Source organism: Tympanuchus pallidicinctus, unplaced genomic scaffold (genome assembly GCF_026119805.1).
Source record: "Tympanuchus pallidicinctus isolate F22 unplaced genomic scaffold, pur_lepc_1.0 scaffold7, whole genome shotgun sequence".
NCBI lineage: Eukaryota > Metazoa > Chordata > Aves > Galliformes > Phasianidae > Tympanuchus > Tympanuchus pallidicinctus.
The window spans coordinates 27,161,817-27,183,219 of NW_026294791.1; the positions used below are offsets into that span (position 1 = coordinate 27,161,817).

At 37.3% G+C, this 21,403-nt stretch overlaps 1 protein-coding gene across 1 annotated transcript in view; it reads left to right on the forward strand.

Annotated features, from left to right (window-relative positions):
- The window catches only part of BRINP3 (BMP/retinoic acid inducible neural specific 3), a 207,845-nt gene that overhangs the window by 118,436 nt on the left and 68,006 nt on the right, over nucleotides 1-21,403 (forward strand). Inside the window, exon 4 of the mRNA XM_052665685.1 lies at nucleotides 7,527-7,717. Coding sequence (XP_052521645.1) covers nucleotides 7,527-7,717 — 191 coding nt within the window. The remainder of the gene's footprint in view (nucleotides 1-7,526; nucleotides 7,718-21,403) is intronic.

Consider the following 21,403-nt stretch of genomic DNA (forward strand, 5'->3'; position numbering starts at 1 on the left):
TATTAAAATTATAATAATTAATGCATTCCTATCATATTTTCAGAACTAGCATTTCTACAGTAAATCTATCACCATTAGCACTGTAAGAACAAATTACATGTGCTGACCATGAATTTGAGATAAAATTCCCAGCCTTTCTTTTAAATACTCAATGTGTTTATTTCATTCAAGGATCCTTTTAAAAAACAGGCATCTATTTTATTGTGCATATGGCAAACCTGAACAGCAAAATTAACTGCAGAATAGAAAGAAAATGTTGCTCAAAACATTTAAGCACAATAAATAAAGATTTGGCTGCAGCGGGTATCTTAATGAAAAGATTATCTTTTCTTTAACTGTTATCTTTAACTGTTAAAGGTTAGTTATTATTATTGGCTATTTGACAATTATTAACATAATTTTTTATACTAACTGCTATATCATCAAATTCACTTTGAAGTTGAGATTGGATCTAACAATTAAAGAAAAACAGTCTAACCCAAGTATAACTGCTCTTTCACAAGTACAAACCAGCACACGCTGATCACAAAAGAGCTACAGACTGAATGCCTTTCGTAAAGCATAGCCCTAAGTAAAAACTAAAACCTGAAGACAGTTCTTCTAAAGACACTCAGCAATTCCAGCTTTAAACTGAATTAGGTATAGTGCCCAAAGCCTTAAGATCTCCTGCAGAGAAATTGGGGTAGAGTATCCTTTTCTTGCCCCTCTTGATACCACTTCACAAAGGCCCTAAAATGCAGTAACTGCCACATACTTGCAAAAATTCACCACTAACAGGTACACTGTGTTGACTTCTGGGCTCTGTCAAAGCTTAATGAAGTCAAAGGGATTTTTTTAATATTAACTTTGATGGGCTTTGATTTAGGTCTCTAGCCTCAATTTTAAGACATAATTTAAGGCACACCTGCTACCTTCCATTATCATTGGATGGGTGGTGAATAATTTGAAAAATTGGCTGATTAAAATAATTATAGGAAATTAGTAATTTCTAAAAATGCTTTCCTATGGTAACTAATAACCCTATACTTTCCTGTAAGTGCTAGTTCTCATTTGGGAGTTAAAATGAATGGGGATTCCCAGAGATGCTTATCTGTGTTTTAACACTTAATTTGATTCTTTTCTTTCTATAATGTATTCATACTTTTTCTTGAATTATGAGTAGTTTTATTCTGAAAGCTTTGTTGCTTATGCAGCTTCTTGAAATCAGAAAGCCAAACTGAGCGTACATACTTTTTTATTTAATAAATCCCCAGTCGTTTGCATGCATGGCCACAAAGGAAAACTTGGCAAATCAGAGATCTTGCTGTAAGATTTGTGTGCCTCTGTGACCGTTTGGCTTTCATGAATATCCCTTTTTGACCATAAAGGGAACTCTTCCACATGGTTGTTTGTGATGCATTCCCTAGTCTTTGTTCACAAACACAGACACACAATTCTCAAGGGCATTCTAAAATGAGGATTTAGAGAAGTTATATTTTTCATGGTTCCATAGATAATGTGGAAAATGACATTTCTCACTGCTTCTATTTCTTATGTAAATTTTATCTGTTTGCGACATAAGGAAAGTTAAATGTCCGTAATGAGCAACTTCAAGTTGCACGATGCAAGGATGCTATGCAATCCAGTGATGCAGAGCAAAAGCCAAGATTCAGCAGTAGATTCATGAATAAATTCTCATGCTTGTGCATAGGAGTAACCATTAGCTGTACACAGAATCAAATTTGTAGAAAGAGATGATTTTCAATTTTGTATATAAATGGGAATATGGTATTGAGGTGGGCCATAGCTAGTAGGTGAGGTAATTTTCCCTGCTCTTCTGGGATGACACATGTCCTGCAAGCTTTAGCAAATCTGCAAATTTACACAATCCAGCAAAAAATATTGGCTGTCCAGAACAGCTTTAGGGGAAAGGTAAGAGAAGACTCTTTTGGACAAAGCCCTGAGTATCTTATCTAATTAGACTTGCTTTGAGCAAAGGATTGAACTCCATGACCACCACCTTCCAGCATAAATAATTTTCTGATTCTGTGAAATGTATTTTTGAATTCTCTGTTAGCTTCCAACTAGCACTTCCAATAATCAAAGATTCTCCTTTGAGTGAGAAACAGCACACAATCTTTTTTTTTTCTCTTTTTTTCTACATTTTTTCTTTTCTCTTTTGCTTGCCTACAGCATGATGCAATAACAGTTGCATGATGATAAAGTCCATAAGATAGAAAAGCATCAGCCACCATAAACCTGAATGGTTTACAACAAACAGGACAGAACAGTGAGCTAAAGAAGTTATTGTGAAGTCTAGGGCACCACTGTGGAATAAGTGCAGGGTAAAAATGTTAGTGGATCCCACTTTAGATGCATTCATTTTAACACTGCCTTGTGTGTGGATGTCAAGGTTGCTTAACAAACTAATTGATTCTGTGATGAGGAAATAAAAGATAACACAGTACATGAAATGTAGTGACACACTACAGTGAAATGATACATCCTTATTCCTGCCATTTGGGGGACTTAAGTCTGATTCTGGTGCTTTGCAAGATGAAGACTGGGTTACCTTGGCATCTGGAAAAATTGTAACTGTTCCCAATAAACAAATTTGCAGTAGGTTGCCAAGGCTTGTTAAGAAATTAGAGCATCAGAAGCCAATTGGCTGAATGGCAAATGGTAATTTCAAATGTTGCAGATTGAGATTTTTTCTCTTATTGTCAGTCATAATTGCTCAAAGTGCTCATTACCAGATCATCAATACATTCACCTGTCTGGGTCAGTCAGAAAAAAAAAAAAAAAAAAAAAAAGTAATTGTTTTCTTTACTGCGGACCATCTTAGCAGACATCAGCAAATCAGTTTAACCCCAACCTCTTGTCATTCTCCTCTGCACTGATTAGAGTTCTGCAAACATGTTTAGTATTCACACCTTTACTATCCTGAGTAAAAAGGACATTGCACTGTGTGCAGAGATGGGAGATATATTCTGGTGATGTAAATTGGTGAATTCTATGAATTCTAAAGAATTTATGATCATTTGCACTAACTGCTGATATGAATTTTGCTTTCTGTGATGCTCAGTGAGGGTAAGGAAGAAATAATTGGCAAATAAAGGAGGGAGAATCCAGTCTTAAATGATTAATGTGAGAAAGAAACTCAAAAATTTAGCATTGGACCTTCAAACCCTCCAAGGGTCAGTAAATTTTTCAGCATTGAATATTATGAAAGTTAAAGGGAAGTTAAAAAAAAAAACAATCTGTTCTCTTTCTTTTCCTTCCCTATGTGCTGAAGTAAGGAAATACTCAAATCCTTTCAGAGAGGATATATATGTGGAATTAGTGTGCACTGTATTCACATCTGGCCTAGCAGTGATTTAGATACTATTTGAAGCTATGCACATTCATCAGCATCTGTTTGACTTAGGGAAAACGACCTGACCGAATCCTCATGGCACGTTGTTGGGTTTTTGTTGTTGTTGTTTTAATAAAATTGCATTATATGTCTTAATTACTATATTGCATTGCAACTATTGCAACTGACATATTATAGGATAAACTATTGTTCAGAAATCTTCTATCTTATTGGCCACGGGTAGGTTATTTGTCTAGGTAAATTTCTGCACACTTTATTTCATTTTCTGAAAAATCAGCATGTAAAAATTTTTTCTCAGCTTGGAAATTTACACCCAAATCCTTCAAAATTTGCTCATATTAACCTAGAAATAAATGAACAGAATATAAAAGCTAAAGTATAAGCTTGTGAATTCTGGGGCTTACGTGGATATTTGTATGTATTTTGCCAAGGTCAGCCTATAGTGTGAATGTCAGTTCCCAGCCCACACATAAATATTTTCATTAGAGACAGGGGCTGAATGGAAGTAAAACAGCTGATTTCTTAAACCAGTCATTAGATTATATCAGATTGTTTTATTAGAATGGCTGAATATCATTGCATTATTTCTTTTAACCCCAGGAAAGTGAACTTAATTGATCCTTGGATTTTGTGAAATAGAATACTGCTTCTAGAGATTACAGAAAGCACAGCTTTATTTTTTAGCTTTATTTTTTAGTCTGGATGTCTTCTTAGCCATTTCCATCATGGTAGCTGATAGACAGAGAAAAAAATACAAGATTCTTCCACATTTATAATGTGACAGGAACATTTCTTTTGTTATGGGTTTAATTTTGCCTAAATTAATGTAAAATTCAAATTCTCTCCTGCTAATCGAATATGAAGCAGTGATGTTCTTTCACAATTTCTCTGTGTGCGAACAGAACCCTGTTACCACTCTGCAGCAATATGGTGGAGCCCAAGTAACAGAATATGGTGGAGTTCTCTGCTTGTTTCACCTATCTTAATCCTTTCCCTAATAAGTGCCAAATCAGCTGAAATACTTCTTGAATCAACCAGGTGCCTTTTGGACATCACATATTTTTGAAATACACCTAATTGCACCCATTATCACTGTAGTGCTTGAGAATATCAGCAATGAATTAGTTTGAGATGCCATCCAAGAACAACGCAGAGAGTTTGGAAGAGAAAGCTTCCTTTGTGTTTGGGAAATGTAATCTGATGTGATCTCTATTTGGTTACAGATCACGGGGAATAGCACATATCTGTTGTTGGGCAGGAACAGGACTACAGGGCTGGGGATAAGCAGAGTGCTGCTGGGAGATCTGCCTGCCAAATCGTGCCCACTGGCAGCTGCTGTGGCAGGCATGGGTCAGTTGTGTGGGACCAGTGAGGACAGTATGACGTGATAGCTGTGAGGGGATTCAAAGGTTATTTTTCTTGACATTTTCTGATCAAAACAAAACAAAGCAGTGCAGAACACTTCATTTTTGAGATACATTTTGGAAATGTGAGGTTTTTCACTGCACTGATCTTTGCCTCCTGGAGAACAAGCATGTTTGATGGGAGAAAAATAAACAAACTCTGTTTTAATAATAATAAAGCCTATCAGTACTCTGTTGAAATATGATCTGGATGGAAACGGTCCCACTATCTCTACTAATAACATAGCATAGATCAATCAAAAGGGCTCTGTGAGTTTGCCAGGGGAAGCAGGGTGGCGTGCCAGCTTATGAAACACAAAGAACCTCTTTTTTCCTTTACTTTCCAGAGATTTCTCACGTTTACCTTACAATTCATTATAAGTTATTTTCAGTGGAAATTTGATTGCAAAAGTCACTTTAATCTAAAGACATTAAATGAGACACCTGGAAAAGGGTGAAAAGTAAATTAGATCCCTTAATGAATTTCTGCAACTTTTCTGCACTGCTGGAACTGATCACTGATTCAGTGCTTACCCCCTGTGAGCTGTGGCATCGTCTGCTCCGATATAGCTATGTCTTCACAGTACCACACACAGCTGCACAGAGCCCGTGGCCCCTGGCTCCACTCTCAGCTCACTCTCAGCTCTTCATTTCAGAAATACTGACTAGCATTGCAGGGTGCGTTTTGAAAAGGCAGGCTTTTTCATAGGCATAACTGAACACCAGCAATTCTGGAACTCTGACCAGATTTTGTGGCACCATCCATGAGATGCTACTGCCCTCCAGCTCTCTGCTCAGTGCCACCAGTGTGGAAGCACCCTGGTGTGCATAATGGCCCACCTGGCCACAAGACCTGCACTACCACTGTGTCAGGATGGTGTGGCAAAACGTAGCACATGAGCCTGTGCTAATACAATATGTGTAAGTTTCTCCTGCCAGGTGATCTCAGCCTGCCTTGCTGGAGGTTTTGATATTAAATTTGAATGCTTGTCTATTAATTACAGCAGAAAGCTTAGGTAGGTGGATGGGGAAACACTGTTATTTATGGAGGCTGCTTTAATTCCTAGTTCTTGGGAGTTCAAACAATTAATTCCCTCTTTGATGGCTGCATGTGCAGAAAAAGAAATTTCCCATTAGGAAACTACAGGGGAGTAAGCATGAGCAGAGTGGCAAAAAACTGATTCAGACTCCATATGGAATGGCCTGGGCAGCAGCTGTCCCTTCCAGGACAAAGTGAACACAGTGGATGAGCCCAGCAGGCCTGGCTAGGTGATAGAATCCTGGATAACCACAGCTTTTGCCTGTATAAGCACTGAAGGTCCTATCTGTCCTCTGACTTTGGGAGGCATTGGGAAACACTGTAAGACCCATTGATTAACATTGAACACACTTCTCTTTCTCCGAACGGAAATGAATTTTGCAAGAAGAGGTAGCTGTGTATAATTAAAACACGTCAGCAGGTGTGTTGTCCTGTGTGGAGGCATGCATTTTTCATCTAGCATTGCTCACCTCCAAGATTACCTCTTTTTAAAGAAGACGTCATGTTTTCATCCTACATATTATCCCTCTACAGCTATATTTGTTGGCACATAAGCCTGCCTGAAATTGGCATCCCTTCCTATGAATTGGGCAAAATGCCACTATGGCAGATGGGTGAGCAATGAAACTAGAACGAGTGGCAAGTCAGAACATATCAGGGCAGTTTCCTTTCCAGGATCAAGGAAACAGCATTCTGTGGAGCTGCTCAGCACCTGAAACACAGGTAGATGACATTATCCCTTGATGCTTGAGCAGATTAACACTGAAGAGTGGTAGCTACCAAACAAATGTTTGGAAACTGAGAAAAGTGTTTCTGTGGTACTTAAGTTGCACACAAGAAAATACTGAGTTGATAATTTACTTTTCCAATTCACTTTTCAAAGTAAAGTGTTTTGTTTAGACACATCACTAATTATTGAGTTTTTTGCTTAGCCTGAAATGCAGGAAAAAGAAAAAAAAGATCTATGAAGTAAACAATTAATTTGGGATATTCCTTAAAAATTCATCACCATTAGGTCTGTACTCAAACTGTTTTTAAGAGAGTACTTAGTAAATCAAATGAGATTTTGTTTTGCTTTTTTCTTAATTATCTTGTGGGAGCTAAGTTTTCTAAACTCTAGAGCATTTTTCCACGTCTCTTTAGAGAAAAAAGTGAGAGAACCACAACCTCAAATGCTTCTCTTTGCTTTTGAAAGATCATCTGTGTTTTAGAAGTTTTCCTTCGTTCCTTCCTTCCTTCCTTCCTTCCTTCCTTCCTTCCTTCCTTCCTTCCTTCCTTCCTTCCTTCCTTCCTTCCTTCCTTCCTTCCTTCCTTCCTTCCTTCCTTCCTTCCTTCCTTCCTTCCTTCCTTCCTTCCTTCCTTCCTTCCTTCCTTCCTCCCCTGCCCTCCCCTCACCTCCCCTCCCCTCCTTTTTTCTGTTTTTTTTTTTATCTTTTTTTTTTTTTCCAGAAAAATTTAAGAGCAAGGTTACATGCTGACAGTGGGCAGTGTATTTTTAAAAACCATCCTTATAACTTCTTGTCTGAAAATGGTCATCTGAAATCCTATTAAGCACTGAGTCCATGAAAGCTCTTGTGCATGTGCTTAAGCACTGAAGTACCTCAATTTACCACCAGGGAGGTTTATCTAATAGCTATAGCAAGCATCAACTTGACACCTTATTTCTGGCAAAACAAGAGATGCAGAGGATGTCACTGATGGAGACTGTGGTTTCTGTTTCTGTATGCAGGAGAGGAGTCGCTCACAATTTTTGTGGACAAAAGGAAGCTGAGCAAGAGGTCAGATGGAAGTGATCCCAGCACCAACAGCTCTGTGGTGACTCTGGAGACCTTGCACCAGCTCGCAGCCTCCTACTTCATTGACAGGGACAGCACACTGCGCAGACTCCATCACATCCAGATAGCTTCCACTGCCATAAAGGTATGGGGATTCTGCTGAGACAAACACATGGACGTGTTTCTAGATTCACTAGCTGCTCTTCGGAAGAGACGTATTTCAAACAGTAAGCAAAGACTGATTAGGAAAATAACCATGTTTCTCTGAATCGCTTTGTTTTGTTTTATTTTGTTGGTTTTTTTTTTTTAACGTGAATCAAAGCATTAAATTTGTAAAAGAAAGGATAGTTTAGAAAAGGGTGCAACACACTGAAAATATTACTTTTGTTGAATGATACATAATTTGAATGGCCCTTATAGTATTATGTCACTGAGAAAATCTTCACGTATGTTTTCAAAAAAATGTGTTTATAGACAAACCTGTATCTGTCTAGAGACACATACTGTTTACATACAGTTTTTGTTTTCTTTCAAAAATTGTTTTAAAGTGTAGCTTAGTGCACTCTTCTGATTTAATTACTTTTTAATCTTTCCAAAAAAAAACAAAAAAAAAGAGCTCTTGATTCTACAGTCCTATTTTCTATCCTGCTGACTACAATAGGTCATCCTTAGCACTGGGAGATGCTTGGCTAAGATCAGAATCTCTGCAGATATTATATAAAGCAACAACTGTTCTCTTGCTCAAATCTTTGCCATAATGTTGCTTATTGGATATAACCTCTCTCAGTACATTTCCAGAATTTAAGATAAAATCAAAATGTAATTTACAGTTGAATACACATTAATTCTGATATATTTTTTTAATATTTAAAATCCATTGCACTTATTTAATCTTCCCACCCTTAACTAAAGTCCTCATTTATGACCATCCGATGGCAATATGCACTTGCTACCCACAGTAGCTATTGCTCAAGTAAATATAAATCTACCTCCTCAGCAGTGTTAGATCCTTTACAAATACGGATACACGAAGAATTTGTGGCACGGCAGCAAATGCTTTGTTTGTCTGCCAGTATGTGAAGGATGTTCCTCCTGCCCCATTGATCTTGTTAGCAAATCCCAGCTCAGTACTGGTCAGCTGTAGAGCAGTGTTAGGGTCTTCAGGCAATGCAGATGAAAATAGAGATGAACAAACACAAAGTCCAGTCAATCTCATCTAAGGACTGCCTCGGTCGTGCAATCTTGCTGCAGATTGTGATGCTACCTATTCCTCTGTTCTGACTTGTATCCCCAGTCTCACTGTTTGTTATGCAGATCTGCAAAAATCTTTAAAAACCAGTCTGCTTCCTTCAAAGCACGGAGAATTTTTTCCTTCTATATTAAGATAATTCATGGGAAGAAAGAAGTGGTAACTAAAGTGCTAGAATACCAAAATACAAAGGTGAGGCTGTCTCTGAAGGAGATTTCTCCTATTTGCTGTATTTTTAAAGCAGATTTCTACCACACTACAAAATTCAACTGTGCTTGCTAACAATTTAGTTAATGAATCTTCTACATGCCCAAAGTTTTTTTACAAACACAACAGTGTTCTCTCCACACTCTCACTGTTCATGAAATGGATACAAATGCAAGCTGTAGTCCATGGGCAAATCTGATTTGGGTAATTGAGTGCAGCAGGTCTCTAGAAAATGGTTTTCACATCAGATGCAGCAGTGCTGATACATGAAACCTTCATTTTGTATATTTGCATTACAGATTTCTATTGTCAGAACACTTAACTGAACAAAAAAACCTGTTTCTATCAAAGGCTAGGAACACAAAAGCAGCCAGGGAAGGCATTTTTTTTGTTTTCTTCCCACATAGATTTTTGAAACAATGCAGTTTTTACATCAGAAAACCATCCAATAACATTTCAGTCCCGTGCTGTAAATAGAATTTTCCCAGATTATTTCTTAAAATGTGTACTGGTAACTGATAACAACGGGCTTTCCACAGATCTGCCTGAAATCACGTTTAGCAGCAGTGATACCCTGAGGACCTGAGCACAGAGGTGACCATCGGCCCTCTCTGTGCCTCCTGATATACTCAGGGAAGAGAGGGATGACACCTTTTACACAGTTTCCATGCCTGCCTTGCTCACCACAGCCCCGCTCAATATCTTCTTTTGCGTGAGAGGTCGAATTAGGGATTTGCAAAAGCAATCCAATAAATGTTTCCTCAGTTTATCTTACCCCCTTTGGTGTATACATTTCAATATGAAGGTACTGGAACAAGTGGGGATGTTTTCTGCTCATTTTATAAAGCCCTGAAATTCTGAATGGTAAGTTTTCCAAGCAATACACAATCATTTTTTTTTATTGTTGTCCAGTTAATAACAATAACAAGGAGACATGTTCTGAATCTACTTAGTATTTGATCTTATCATTTATGATTCACAAACAGATATCAATTTTATGTCTTAAGCATCATCTGCATGTACATGAAGTTGCAATTAATTGAAAAGAAAAAGACTAAAAGGATAGGGGTTTGAATTGTTTGTTTTCCCTTCCTTTTTTTGTCAGTAAATTTTAGTTACATTCTGGATGGCTTTTAAATACGCAGTATTTAACACTGCTGTACTACTGAAGTTGTTTTCAGGAACAGAGAACTGAGAATGTAGATATAGCTTCTGTTACTCATATACTCACTATGAGAAACTCAACTATCTTTTGGGGAATGCACATTTTAATTAAAAAAAAAAAAAGAAGAAACATTCTGAATGGACGAGACTTAAAACACAAATCAAAATATACGGTTTGGAAGAGAATCATAGAATCATAGAATGGTTTGTGTTGGAAGGGGCCTTAAAGATCATTCAGTTCCAGCCCCCTACCATGGGTTGTTTGCCACCAACCAGATCAAGTTGCTCAGGGCCTTGAATGCCTCCAGGGATGAAGCATATTCAAGTTATCTGGGCAGCCTGTTCCAGTGTCTCACCACTCTCTGACTAAATAATTTCTTCCTAACATCTAACCTAAATCTTCACTCTTCTATGTCTGGGGGGCCCATACCTGGGCATGGAACTGCAGATGGAACTTCATGAGGGCAGAATGGAGAGGAACAATCTCCTCCCTGTCCCTGCTACCACCCTTCTGTTGATGCAGCCTGGGATAACATTGGCAGTCCAGGCTGCAAGCACACACTGCTAGCTCATGTCCACCTTTTTGTCCACCAGGAGCTCCAAGTCCTTCTGCGCAGGGCTGCTGCCCACGAGTTTTTCTCCCAGTCTGTACACGTATTTGAGATTGCCCCAATCCAAGAGCAGCACCTTGCACTTCACATTATTGAACATCATGAGGTTCACGTGGGCCCACTTTTCAAAAGCGATGTTTTGGTTTTGGTTGCATTGTGAATTAGTAATTTATCAGTAAGATTTAATGGGTGTGAAGCAGTGAGAAAACAATTAAATATGCAGGTATAGAGAGAGACTTTCAGTTGCTTATAAAACACCACCACAGATTAATTTGACTAGGACAGGATGAAGATGAGCATTTAGCAAATCTGTAGCAGTGCTCAGTCAAGTATTAGGATAACAACGAGTAACTCCTTCATTTGCAAACTCTGTCAATTTTCATGTTTGGACACTTAGTTGCTATTTTTTCTAGCTTCTTTCTTTCATTTTTCTTGAACAAGTTAAGGACAAAGTTCTTTGCAGATGGGATATGGACAATGTTCCATTAAGTCTCTTAATTTACAGAGCAAAATCAACAATGGATCAGATATTAGATGAGGATGCTCAAGCTCAGTCTTCTGTGAAAACAAAACAAAACAAAACACCACTGCTCATATATGTCTGTTTTCTTAAATATTGAGAACAAAAATGGCAGACACTCTTTGGAAAGAACATACAATTAATGTTTTTGTCCCTTATGTACTTAAGAAAATTAATAATAAATTATTGTATCCTTATATCAAATTAATTGCGTTGTATGCTACCCAAATTTCTTTTCTTCCAGGTTTTGATACATTAATGTGTGGAATTGATCAGAAAAATAAGATTTTGATGTTTTATATTTAAGGTTTTCTATTAAAAAGTTGATCTACATTGCACAAAAGTATTAGGGAGAGGGAAGTGAGAATTTATGTTTAATTCCTATTTATTTTATTCATATCAAAAGGTGTTAGGAGCACAGAAGATGTACTTAATGAATCAAGTTTGTTAATCAAATTTTTTTGTAATCAAGTTTCATAGTTGTGGCATAATTATCCTCAAAAATAACATGAGTACAACTAATTAAAAATTCACAATTTTCGATTGTTTTCATTGTTTATTGCACATAAAATGAGGAAAAATCACAAAATCACAGTATTTTCCAACTGGAAATCAAATATTCATGGGAGCTACCCAGATCCTATACCAATATTTACCTTATTTAAAAGTCCCTGATACGTACATTCTTCCAATATTATTTTAATGCATTCATTTTACTGATAGTAGTTAGGCTCATATGCTAAATCAGCAGTTTGCAGCCTCGAGGGCATCACTGGAAACTCTCCAAGAGCCTCGAGGCTGCATGTAATTTGCATACACATTTACTTGAATGCATATCCTGTTGTATTTGAAATATTACAGATCCAACATTACTTCTCTTGTATGCTCATTTTAGATGCTTTTTCCTATGAACATTTCTCTTCAGATGCACTGACAGCTGTTAAGTCTCCCTATTAACATGCATATTAGGATGACGGAGTGTGCGCTCCTTGTATTGGATAAAATCCTCTAAACTTATGGAAGCATAATACAAATAAAGCCAGCAAATGTTTTTCTTTCTTTTTGTGTTGTCTTTAACAAGCAATATTCTCAGCTCCTGCTCAGTGTTGTTCTTGCCTGTGTACAGCCATACTAATTTGAATCTATTGAAGATCTAATCATAATCAGAGGTCCAGGGGAAGGTCAAACGACCTACAACCCAGAACTATCCAATGACTGTAATCAATATGACCGATCTTTTCCCTTCACCTGATTGATGGATGATGTAAACAAGACTTGAAGTTCACAACTTTGCTTAGCACATTCTGTGATTCTAACAATGTGTTTCGTTGCTGCCCAGTGGCAGAATGACCCAGTGGCAGAATGTACTACTCTGAGATCAAGCACTCATCCTCCTAACACTTGGTTAGGAGGCTTTTTCAGTTTTGGGTAGATTGGGTAGGGCAATGCATAGTATCCCAGCTTTTTTCTGCTCTCTTAACAGCTGGGAAACAGTAATATAAGCTCCTACACAAGTGACCCTGAGTCCTGTTTGTTAGATGCCACTGTCAAACTACCTCTGTGATCAATGAGAGTTAGCTCACACCACTACCTGCCCCTGTCTAGGATTTGCAGTGCTGTGTTGAGAAGAGCAGGGTGCTTTATGGGACCATAATTGTGAGGCTGTGCTAATCGCTTGCTGAGTGAAGTTATGCAGAAAAGATAAGAAACACATTGACAGCATGGAAGATTAAATATTATGGAATAATATTGCTACATGTTGCAAAGGGATAAACACATTTACGTCAGGCAGTTATAACACTGATGCTTAATAAAACGAAGTGCTATATTAGCTGTGTTTTGGAGGAAATCTTCTTATGTCCCAGAACAGATCTTATTTCTAGGGAAAATGATTCAGGGCATTGGGGAAGGTAAATAGTGTAGGTGTTAGCTTAGGGTCCAAGCAGCTGAAGGACAGCTACGTTGCATCAAAAGAACAGGAGGGAACAGAACAGATGCATAAATTGAATTTTCCAGCAGCTATTTACAGCCAGATTACAGCCCATTTTTTCCATGTGAGTGAGAATGAATAACCATCAGTGAGGATCTGCCCTCTCATTTCAATTAAATTTTATTGTGCAATTTGCTTTTTCTTTCCCCAAAACACTTTTTTTTCCTTTTTTTTTTTAACTATTAGAAATTTAAGCACTTCGTTTTCTTGGAAAACTGTAGATTACAAATAGTGTATAAGAGGGATCTATTGCAATGGTAAATATATCTGATTACCTATAATTAACCCATGAATAACTCACGGTAGGCTGCAAGAGAGGAAACTGAAATGTAATGAAATTAGCTTTTCACTCAAAACTCATTCTGAAATCCAGACCTTTTGTTTGTCTGCTTGCTTCTTTGTTTGGTCTGAAAAAGCTTGCCTTCTTTTTGTTTTCTTTCATATCTCCTATTTGAGTGTGCTTTTCTGTGGCTTCAACTAATTGCTGTAATCAAAAGTAGAAATGCTGAGTAGCTAAAGACTCATTCTGTTGTCAAATTCCTGAAGAATCCTAAACATTTTCACAATTTTTCTTTGTTGCCAAATTTTGAAGCTTTTGAAGTTTAGATCTTGAACTCTTCTTGCTGAATATTTTTCTTTTTAGTTTGTGGTAAGGATTTAAGACCCCAGCCTTGTAAGTGACCAGAATTGAGGAAGCTCAAAGATTCGTGCCCAGGAGGAGCTTGTAAAATTACAGTTAGAAACACTGAGCTGAAAATGCTTAATGTATCAGTTTTCTGTTGACTCCATTGAAGAAGTTAAATAGTAAATGTGAGTTTAATTAAACACACTTGGGAAGTAAAAGCCAGAAGACACTGTCCCTCTTCAGAAGTTTGTATCTTCTGCATTAGGTATTTATGGTGATAGTAATTAACCATTTCAAAGAAAAGCCATGAATCTTTTGTCTTGAGGTGGCAAACTCCCATGAAATTTTGCTGAGAATTCAGTACTTCTGCAGGCTACTTTGAAAATCTCACAGTTTATTAGAAGCTTTACAACTCAACTATGTATATGCATAGGTATAAATGTTTAAGTTTAAATTATTATCTTATCTTACCAGCCCAATTGGGATCTGAATTTTGGTTTCTGATTTCCACTACTTTTTGAGCATCACATTCTTCCTAAGGGCCTTTTAGTAATGTGAGCTTAGCTGATATTCTGTTCTTTGAGTCTGGCTAGACTGTGCCATGCTTCATGGCACAGAGGCTAGTACATACAGCTAGCATCAACAGAACTTGTACATTAACAAAAATGTGAAATACTGAACACGACATGACGGTAGCACTGTAATGCTGTGCTGAAACAATTACATTGCATTTCTCAACAGAGTTTATTTGCTAAGGAGCGACCCTGTACTTCCCTTCGTTGTCTGAAGCTCAGTCTCTGGTATCTCTGGCACCTTGGTACCACATGCTGCTGCACAGCACTGAATTTCTAAAATTAAACTATCTAAGGCTTTGTATATTTATGTCTGGGAGATGTTGGAGATCTTTGGACCAAATTATCCACAGATGTTACAAAATATCATGAGTGCTGTGTGTGGGCCATTAAATAATTCTAAGAATACACAAAATGTAAAGATCAAGGAATAACTGCCATATAATTTTTTGAGCGCTTAAAGACACGAAATTAAAAATAACTTTAATTCACTTGGACAATGGAGTTCTAATTAAGTAAAAACTCCACAACTGCTTTCCCTCAAAGGTAGTGTAGAGGTCAGTTCTTCATTTGGTGTAAAAGAACACTCTGAGAATCTGACCCTCACTATCCAAGACAGTAAGAGAAATGGGGGGGGGGGGGGGGAAGAACTAGCAAGTTAATGCAATCACATTTTACTAAACACTCACAGAATGCATACTCAGCAACATAATTGGCACAATGCATCACAGCAGCTGCAACACGATGTACTTTAGCAGCCTCTAATACAGACCACATTGCCTCATTATATTTTCGATAAAGTACATAGAAGAATGTGTGCAATGAGTTATAACATTGCCACCTAGTTGGTCACACAGCATGAAATATCTTCAAAGCAACAAAATAGCACATATTGCAGATGCTAGGACAGATCTTTCAGAAAGACTTCAGATAATTATCCTATGGAGAACGAGATGGGAAGAGGGTGGAGAAGAGGAGAGGAAGAGATAGGAAAGGAAAACTCCAATCTGAGACAGGCTGCAAAAAGACAAATGTAAACGAGAGTCTTTAACAGCTTTCACACAGCTCTTGCCATCATTTAAAAAGTTCTTCAGATCCTTCCCTTCCCTTCCCTTCCCTTCCCTTCCCTTCCCTTCCCTTCCCTTCCCTTCCCTTCCCTTCCCTTCCCTTCCCTTCCCTTCCCTTCCCTTCCCTTCCCTTCCCTTCCCTTCCCTTCCCTTCCCTTCCCTTCCCTTCCCTTCCCTTCCCTTCCCTTCCCTTCCCTTCCCTTCCCTTCCCTTCCCTTCCCTTCCCTTCCCTTCCCTTCCCTTCCCTTCCCTTCCCTTCCCTTCCCTTCCCTTCCCTTCCCTTCCCTTCCCTTCCCTTCCCTTGCCTTGCCTTCCCTTCCCTTCCCTCCCCTCCCCTCCCCTCCCCTCCCCTCCCCTCCCCTCCCCTCCCCTCCCCTCCCCTCCCCTCCCCTCCCCTCCCTCCCCTTCCCTCCCTCTGAAACCGAAGGAAAACAGTCAGAAAATTAAAGAAGGACGGTTTTAACATTGCAAGATCAAAAGTGAAAATATTGATACATACATTAAAGGTGGAGCATTCAAGGATTAATTTTGAGGCAGTCAGATTTTCATGGATTTCTATTTGGTCTTTGGTTGTGCAGTGGTTTGTGTGTTGGCTGAGCAATGTAGTTCTGAACTCTCTAATTGACAGCTGCTGCCTGAAAGCAGGTCAGAAAACATCAAGAAAGGGCTATAAAATTTGGAGAATCTTTCCCTATCTCTGAACCCAAGGAAATAATGGATACTACACATCAACAGCATGTATGAACGCGAGGTCAGATTAGGAAGAATATGTCAGGATAATGGAGTCTCAGAAGAGTCACAAGCAATAAGCTTTCAGAAAAATAAGATAATGAATAATGAAAGATTTCAGTATATGTATTGTTTTTCAAATGGAATTTTTAAGATATGTTCATATATTTTGCTGTTATGAGTTACAGTTAAAACTGCTGTATCCCTCTTGAAACTGTTAATTTAATGGTACAACACACCTCTGAAAATATCCATCATGTTTATATCTTTAAGAGGCAGCTCATTATGAGAATTGCATCATTGCTTTCTTCTGCAACTCAGAATTATTTCTACCTTCAGGGCTTCACACAGCACATCAGCAGGGTTTAAATTTCTACAGCATAACTATAATGAAAGCTCTAGAAACATAATGCTTATAATGTCAATATAGGCAGTGACAGAAGCTGGCTTTAAGAAAAAAATTCTTTACTCATTCAGAACATTTTCTGTGATTACTGTATTTTGATTTCAGCTCTTTCACATCTGAAATGATGGTATTTTCATCATTGTTTTATAGATTTTATTGCTAAATTAAGAGTTCAAAATGAAAGTATTTTTAATTTTGAGTTGTGTAATTTTAACTTTATTCAATAAAGAAGTTCTACTGAAGTCAATGAAGCCAGTAAAGTTTCTCTATGCGCAGTTTGATATGGCTGAGATCAAGGTTTTTTCCATACAACCTCAACCACAATCTTCTTATCAAACTGTTTTTCATTTTCTTTCTATAGATTACCCAAATTAATACCGTTTCCCTGGAAATAGTTACTGTATTTCAAATTGATGCAGTACTCCTCCATTGATATTTTCTTTCTGAAAAAATAAAATGAGAATACCATAGCAGAACTATACTGCCTTAGCTATACTAGCTCAATTTGTTTTCCTAACAGTCGTAATAAACCTGCTAAATGGAGGTCACAGTCTCCTATCTAGTAGATTTTTAAGAAAATATATCTTCTCCATGAAGAATTCGAGCTTTGAAAATGAAAATAATTCCTTTTTCTTCCTTTGACTTTTCATGAAATCCTTAATGTGCAAAAAATAATTGGTGATAAAGAAGTACAGAGAACAGATTGAAGATATACAGTAATAATTTTTCTGCCATGCAATTCTAGTCTCTTTTAGTAGACTTTATTCTTAATCTTGTTAAGCATTTGAAATATGGCATTCACAACAATGCTGAGCCACATATATTGTTGTAGGAAATAAATAATATATATAAATAATATATGTATTATATAATATATAACGTTTTATAATGCAAAGCAATTTATATCTTTGGTTAAAATACAGTGATAAGATGTGTGGGTCTGCTTTTCTTTTTCTGTTTTAGAATAAACATGAGGAACTTTGCTCTTTTAATTTTTGATCTTTGCTGGAAAATGGTTATTTGGCAATGCTTTCCGTTTGCATTAAAAATAGCACTGGAATTTTTTCATCATATACAATCAGTTAACGATTACAGTATTTGTTTGGTTTATTACAGAGATTTTTACCTAGAACAGTGTGAATATTTATAATTTGATCATTTAGTCTCAGAGAAGAGAAAGGTTCAGTGTATTTGCACTTGCCTTGTTTAAACTCACCTCACGCTTTCAGAAAGTTGACCTAACATAGCAAGTTGATATCCCAAATAAAAAGCCTTCTTTCCAATCTTTCTTCCCTGGCGCTTCCTCAACTGCTCTGTCTGTCTGAATCAATCCTGTCAACACTGGCACTGCTGCCTGAACAGTAGCATCTGGAACAGAAATAAGAAATCTGGGAAGATGTACCCATGAGTAACTTCCCTATGAAGATCGATTACAGTAAATTATAAGTATCACTTTTCTGACCACCAGCATGTACACTGTCTTATTTATTCCCACCCCCTCAGCCCCATAAAGATTTTCTTAACACCCAAGCCTGTAGAAGTAGTTTGGATAACATAGAGCCTAAATGTTACTGAGATTTCCTATATATCGTGAGAATCTCACAATTTAAGCCATCACAACAACCTGGGTGATATAAAAGCCATGGCTCAGTTGTGGAATTAAGCAGCAGCACTCACAGTCTTGCAATGAGAATAGAGTTGGCAAGTCTTAGTGGCCTACTTTGAATAAGAATCATATTATCTGTATCTGTGTACTATGCATGTCATATAGATAAGTTTAATGCATCAAAATTTGGATTCAGATTCCAATCTCAAACATTCTCCATATGTTTTTTTATAAATTTGTGAGTTTTAAAGACAAAAGATTGCTTTTGCCACAGATTAAATTACATAATAGTCATGGAACAGTGTAACTAATCAAACTTACAGAGCTATTTAGCTGAACGATTCAGCTAACACTGGAGGAATTCATATTTTCATATTTGCATATTTCTACAACCATTTTAGCTTTTAGTCAAGAGTTTCCCTTTAATTTGAAAAGCTGAGAGGTATTTAATGATTAAATTATACATTAGTTGTTATTGATAACTTGGTGGTTAGGCTGGAAAATGTATAATAAAGTGTATCATAAAACCAGTAATTTTGCAAAAACTGTATATTGTGAATTGGCAGTACCAATGAGAGGGCAAAAGTGTTACAGCCATTTACCAGAGGGAATGAGTGAGTAGGAAGCAAGAAGGACAGAACCTAAAAATAAATGCCTGATAACATACATATGACCCAGACGGAGAGCAAACCAGCAGACATGCATATTATGGACAGTAATGTGATTTCTTTTGAGAGGTTGGAATGACAGCCCCATAAGGGGTGGTTTGACTGGAGCATGGTAAAATAAAATGGACGTGTAAAACGTCCTGCTTCAGCCGTCAAAGTATGTGGGGGGCAGAGTTAGGAACTGTAGTGCTACAGACATCAAGAATAAATCAGTAGCTTAGTTGCACTGCACTCAAGGAGAGGAAATAAAAAGCCTGGGGATAGCTCAATTTAGTAAATTTTGAAGGATTATACAAAAAAAGCAACTAAGTTTTAAACTTACACGGACATATTTAAACACGGGTAGGATCTCTTTGTGAAGTCTGGATCTTATTTAACCTACCCTTATCACTCTGATTTTTGGGCTTTGGCTTTAATTCTTTTTATTCTGTTTATATTTCAAGTCCTAATGTTAACCTTTAGCAAATATTTTTATAATTTCATAAAAATTATTTTTTTCTTCAAATTTAACATATGTAATTTTAAAGCTGGCCACATTAACGTGGTCCAAAAATTGTCTAAAGATCATTTTTACAATGATCCTGACCTTTTTTTTTTTGTGGCTTCAAAATAGAAGATTTGACTTTGTATTCTGATTCTGGAAGGAAGGACTTGCATTTTTTGGGTACATTTTTCCCATCTTAAGAAAATGAGTTTACATCCAGCTGCAGTACAATTATTACTCATAATATCTGAGAGCCTTAAGAATTACAAAGTGGTTCTGTCTTTGTAAAAATGAATGGGGATGCAGTGAAGAATCTGAGTATGCTCAGCATGGTACATAGGATCTGAGCAAATAATGGAAAGTCCTTGAGTGGGTTTTGCAGTTGGGCAAAACAGTCTCCGTTTACAGTAGGTGCCCCAGGATTCCTTTGGAGATGTTCTCTATTGTATAGAAATTGTAATGTGTTTGGAAGAGGAGCGAGGACTCTGAAGTAGGTTGTGCTTCAGTACAGCTTCGTTTTTGTGTTCTGCAGATACTTTGCAATTTTTTTATGCATGAAATGCTATTTTAATTTGTAACCTGTTCTGTGCTCTTTGTTTCTAATTTTATCTTATAAGCAGAATACACAGATTTCATTTATTCTTTATAGCTCAGCTGTTGCCCTAGCCAATAGAAGTTGTGAAAAAAATAATAGAAGCATTCATATAAGTAAGATGTAGGGAAGCAGCACTATCTAAGCATAAGCTAAAACAAAATGTTCAGCTTTTATTGCATCTTTTCTAAGGTGTACATTACTTTTCCAAAAGAGAACTGCACTCTCGCACGTTTCTGAAAACTAGTTAGAAGGAAAAATGAATGCCTATCGTCTCTGTGTAAGGCTGAGAGTGCAGGTAATAAAGGCTCTTGCACTGGTCCCAGACAGCCTCGGTTCATGGGAACTTCCCCGTTGCTTAAGATACAGATGCATAGGAATGTGGCATCTGACACATGGTGTAAATTCAACTACACTTGAAAAGGGAAAATCGTGGCTCCAAGTGTCAGACATGTCAGTGTTGCCAGTGATTTCAGCATGGGGAATTCCTCACTTTCAAGTTCCAAAGCCGCAGAATTGTTGCATGGTTTGCAGAGTCAGAGTTATAGAACAGTGTAATCATCTTTTCCTCCTTCCTCCATCTTTCCCTTAATTATCTTTAGAAGGCTGTTTAATTTATGTCTGTGTTCTGCTAGCTCAGAACTGATACAGCCCTGGCAGGTTCAGTTTCTTCTCTATTTTTTTTCTGTGGCACAGCATAAATTCAGAGGCTTGTTTTGATGTTCTTATAGGTTTTCCTAGAATTAACAGATAATAAATTGTTCTCTGAAGTTGTGGAGAAGAGACTTGATAGATGATTGCTTCCTATCAGATGAAACTAAACAGTTAGCCTTAAAAAAAACCACCGTCTTGTATAAAAACCTGCAAGTCCTTATTCCACTTTGCCTGGTTAATGAAATTTGTGCAACTAATTTCATTTGCTGGCAGATTAAGTTTACTGTCTCTGAGATAAATATAAGATAAGAGACATTCCAGGTCATCTGAGTTAGTGGGCTCTTTGAATGAAAAAGTCAGACCTATACTAACAGTATGGACAATGCTAAAAGAAAATGTGCAGAAAATGTTATATGCCTATCGGATACGGCTTTAGAATGTTGGCAAATCTAAAATAAATAAATAAATACTTCCCCTCCCGAAACATTATTCCAAATCCTGACATTGTGTTTTCTGTTGGTTTATCTAAGCCTCTCTTAAACGTTCATCTATCTGCTAGCACGACAAGCGTCAGTACTTGGAACATTCAGATGATTTGTGTTATTTCAATTATACACTAATTAGTGGAAGCCCTACTATGCTCAATGACACACAAAGGGCAACAGAACGGTAACTGTAGCAATTATT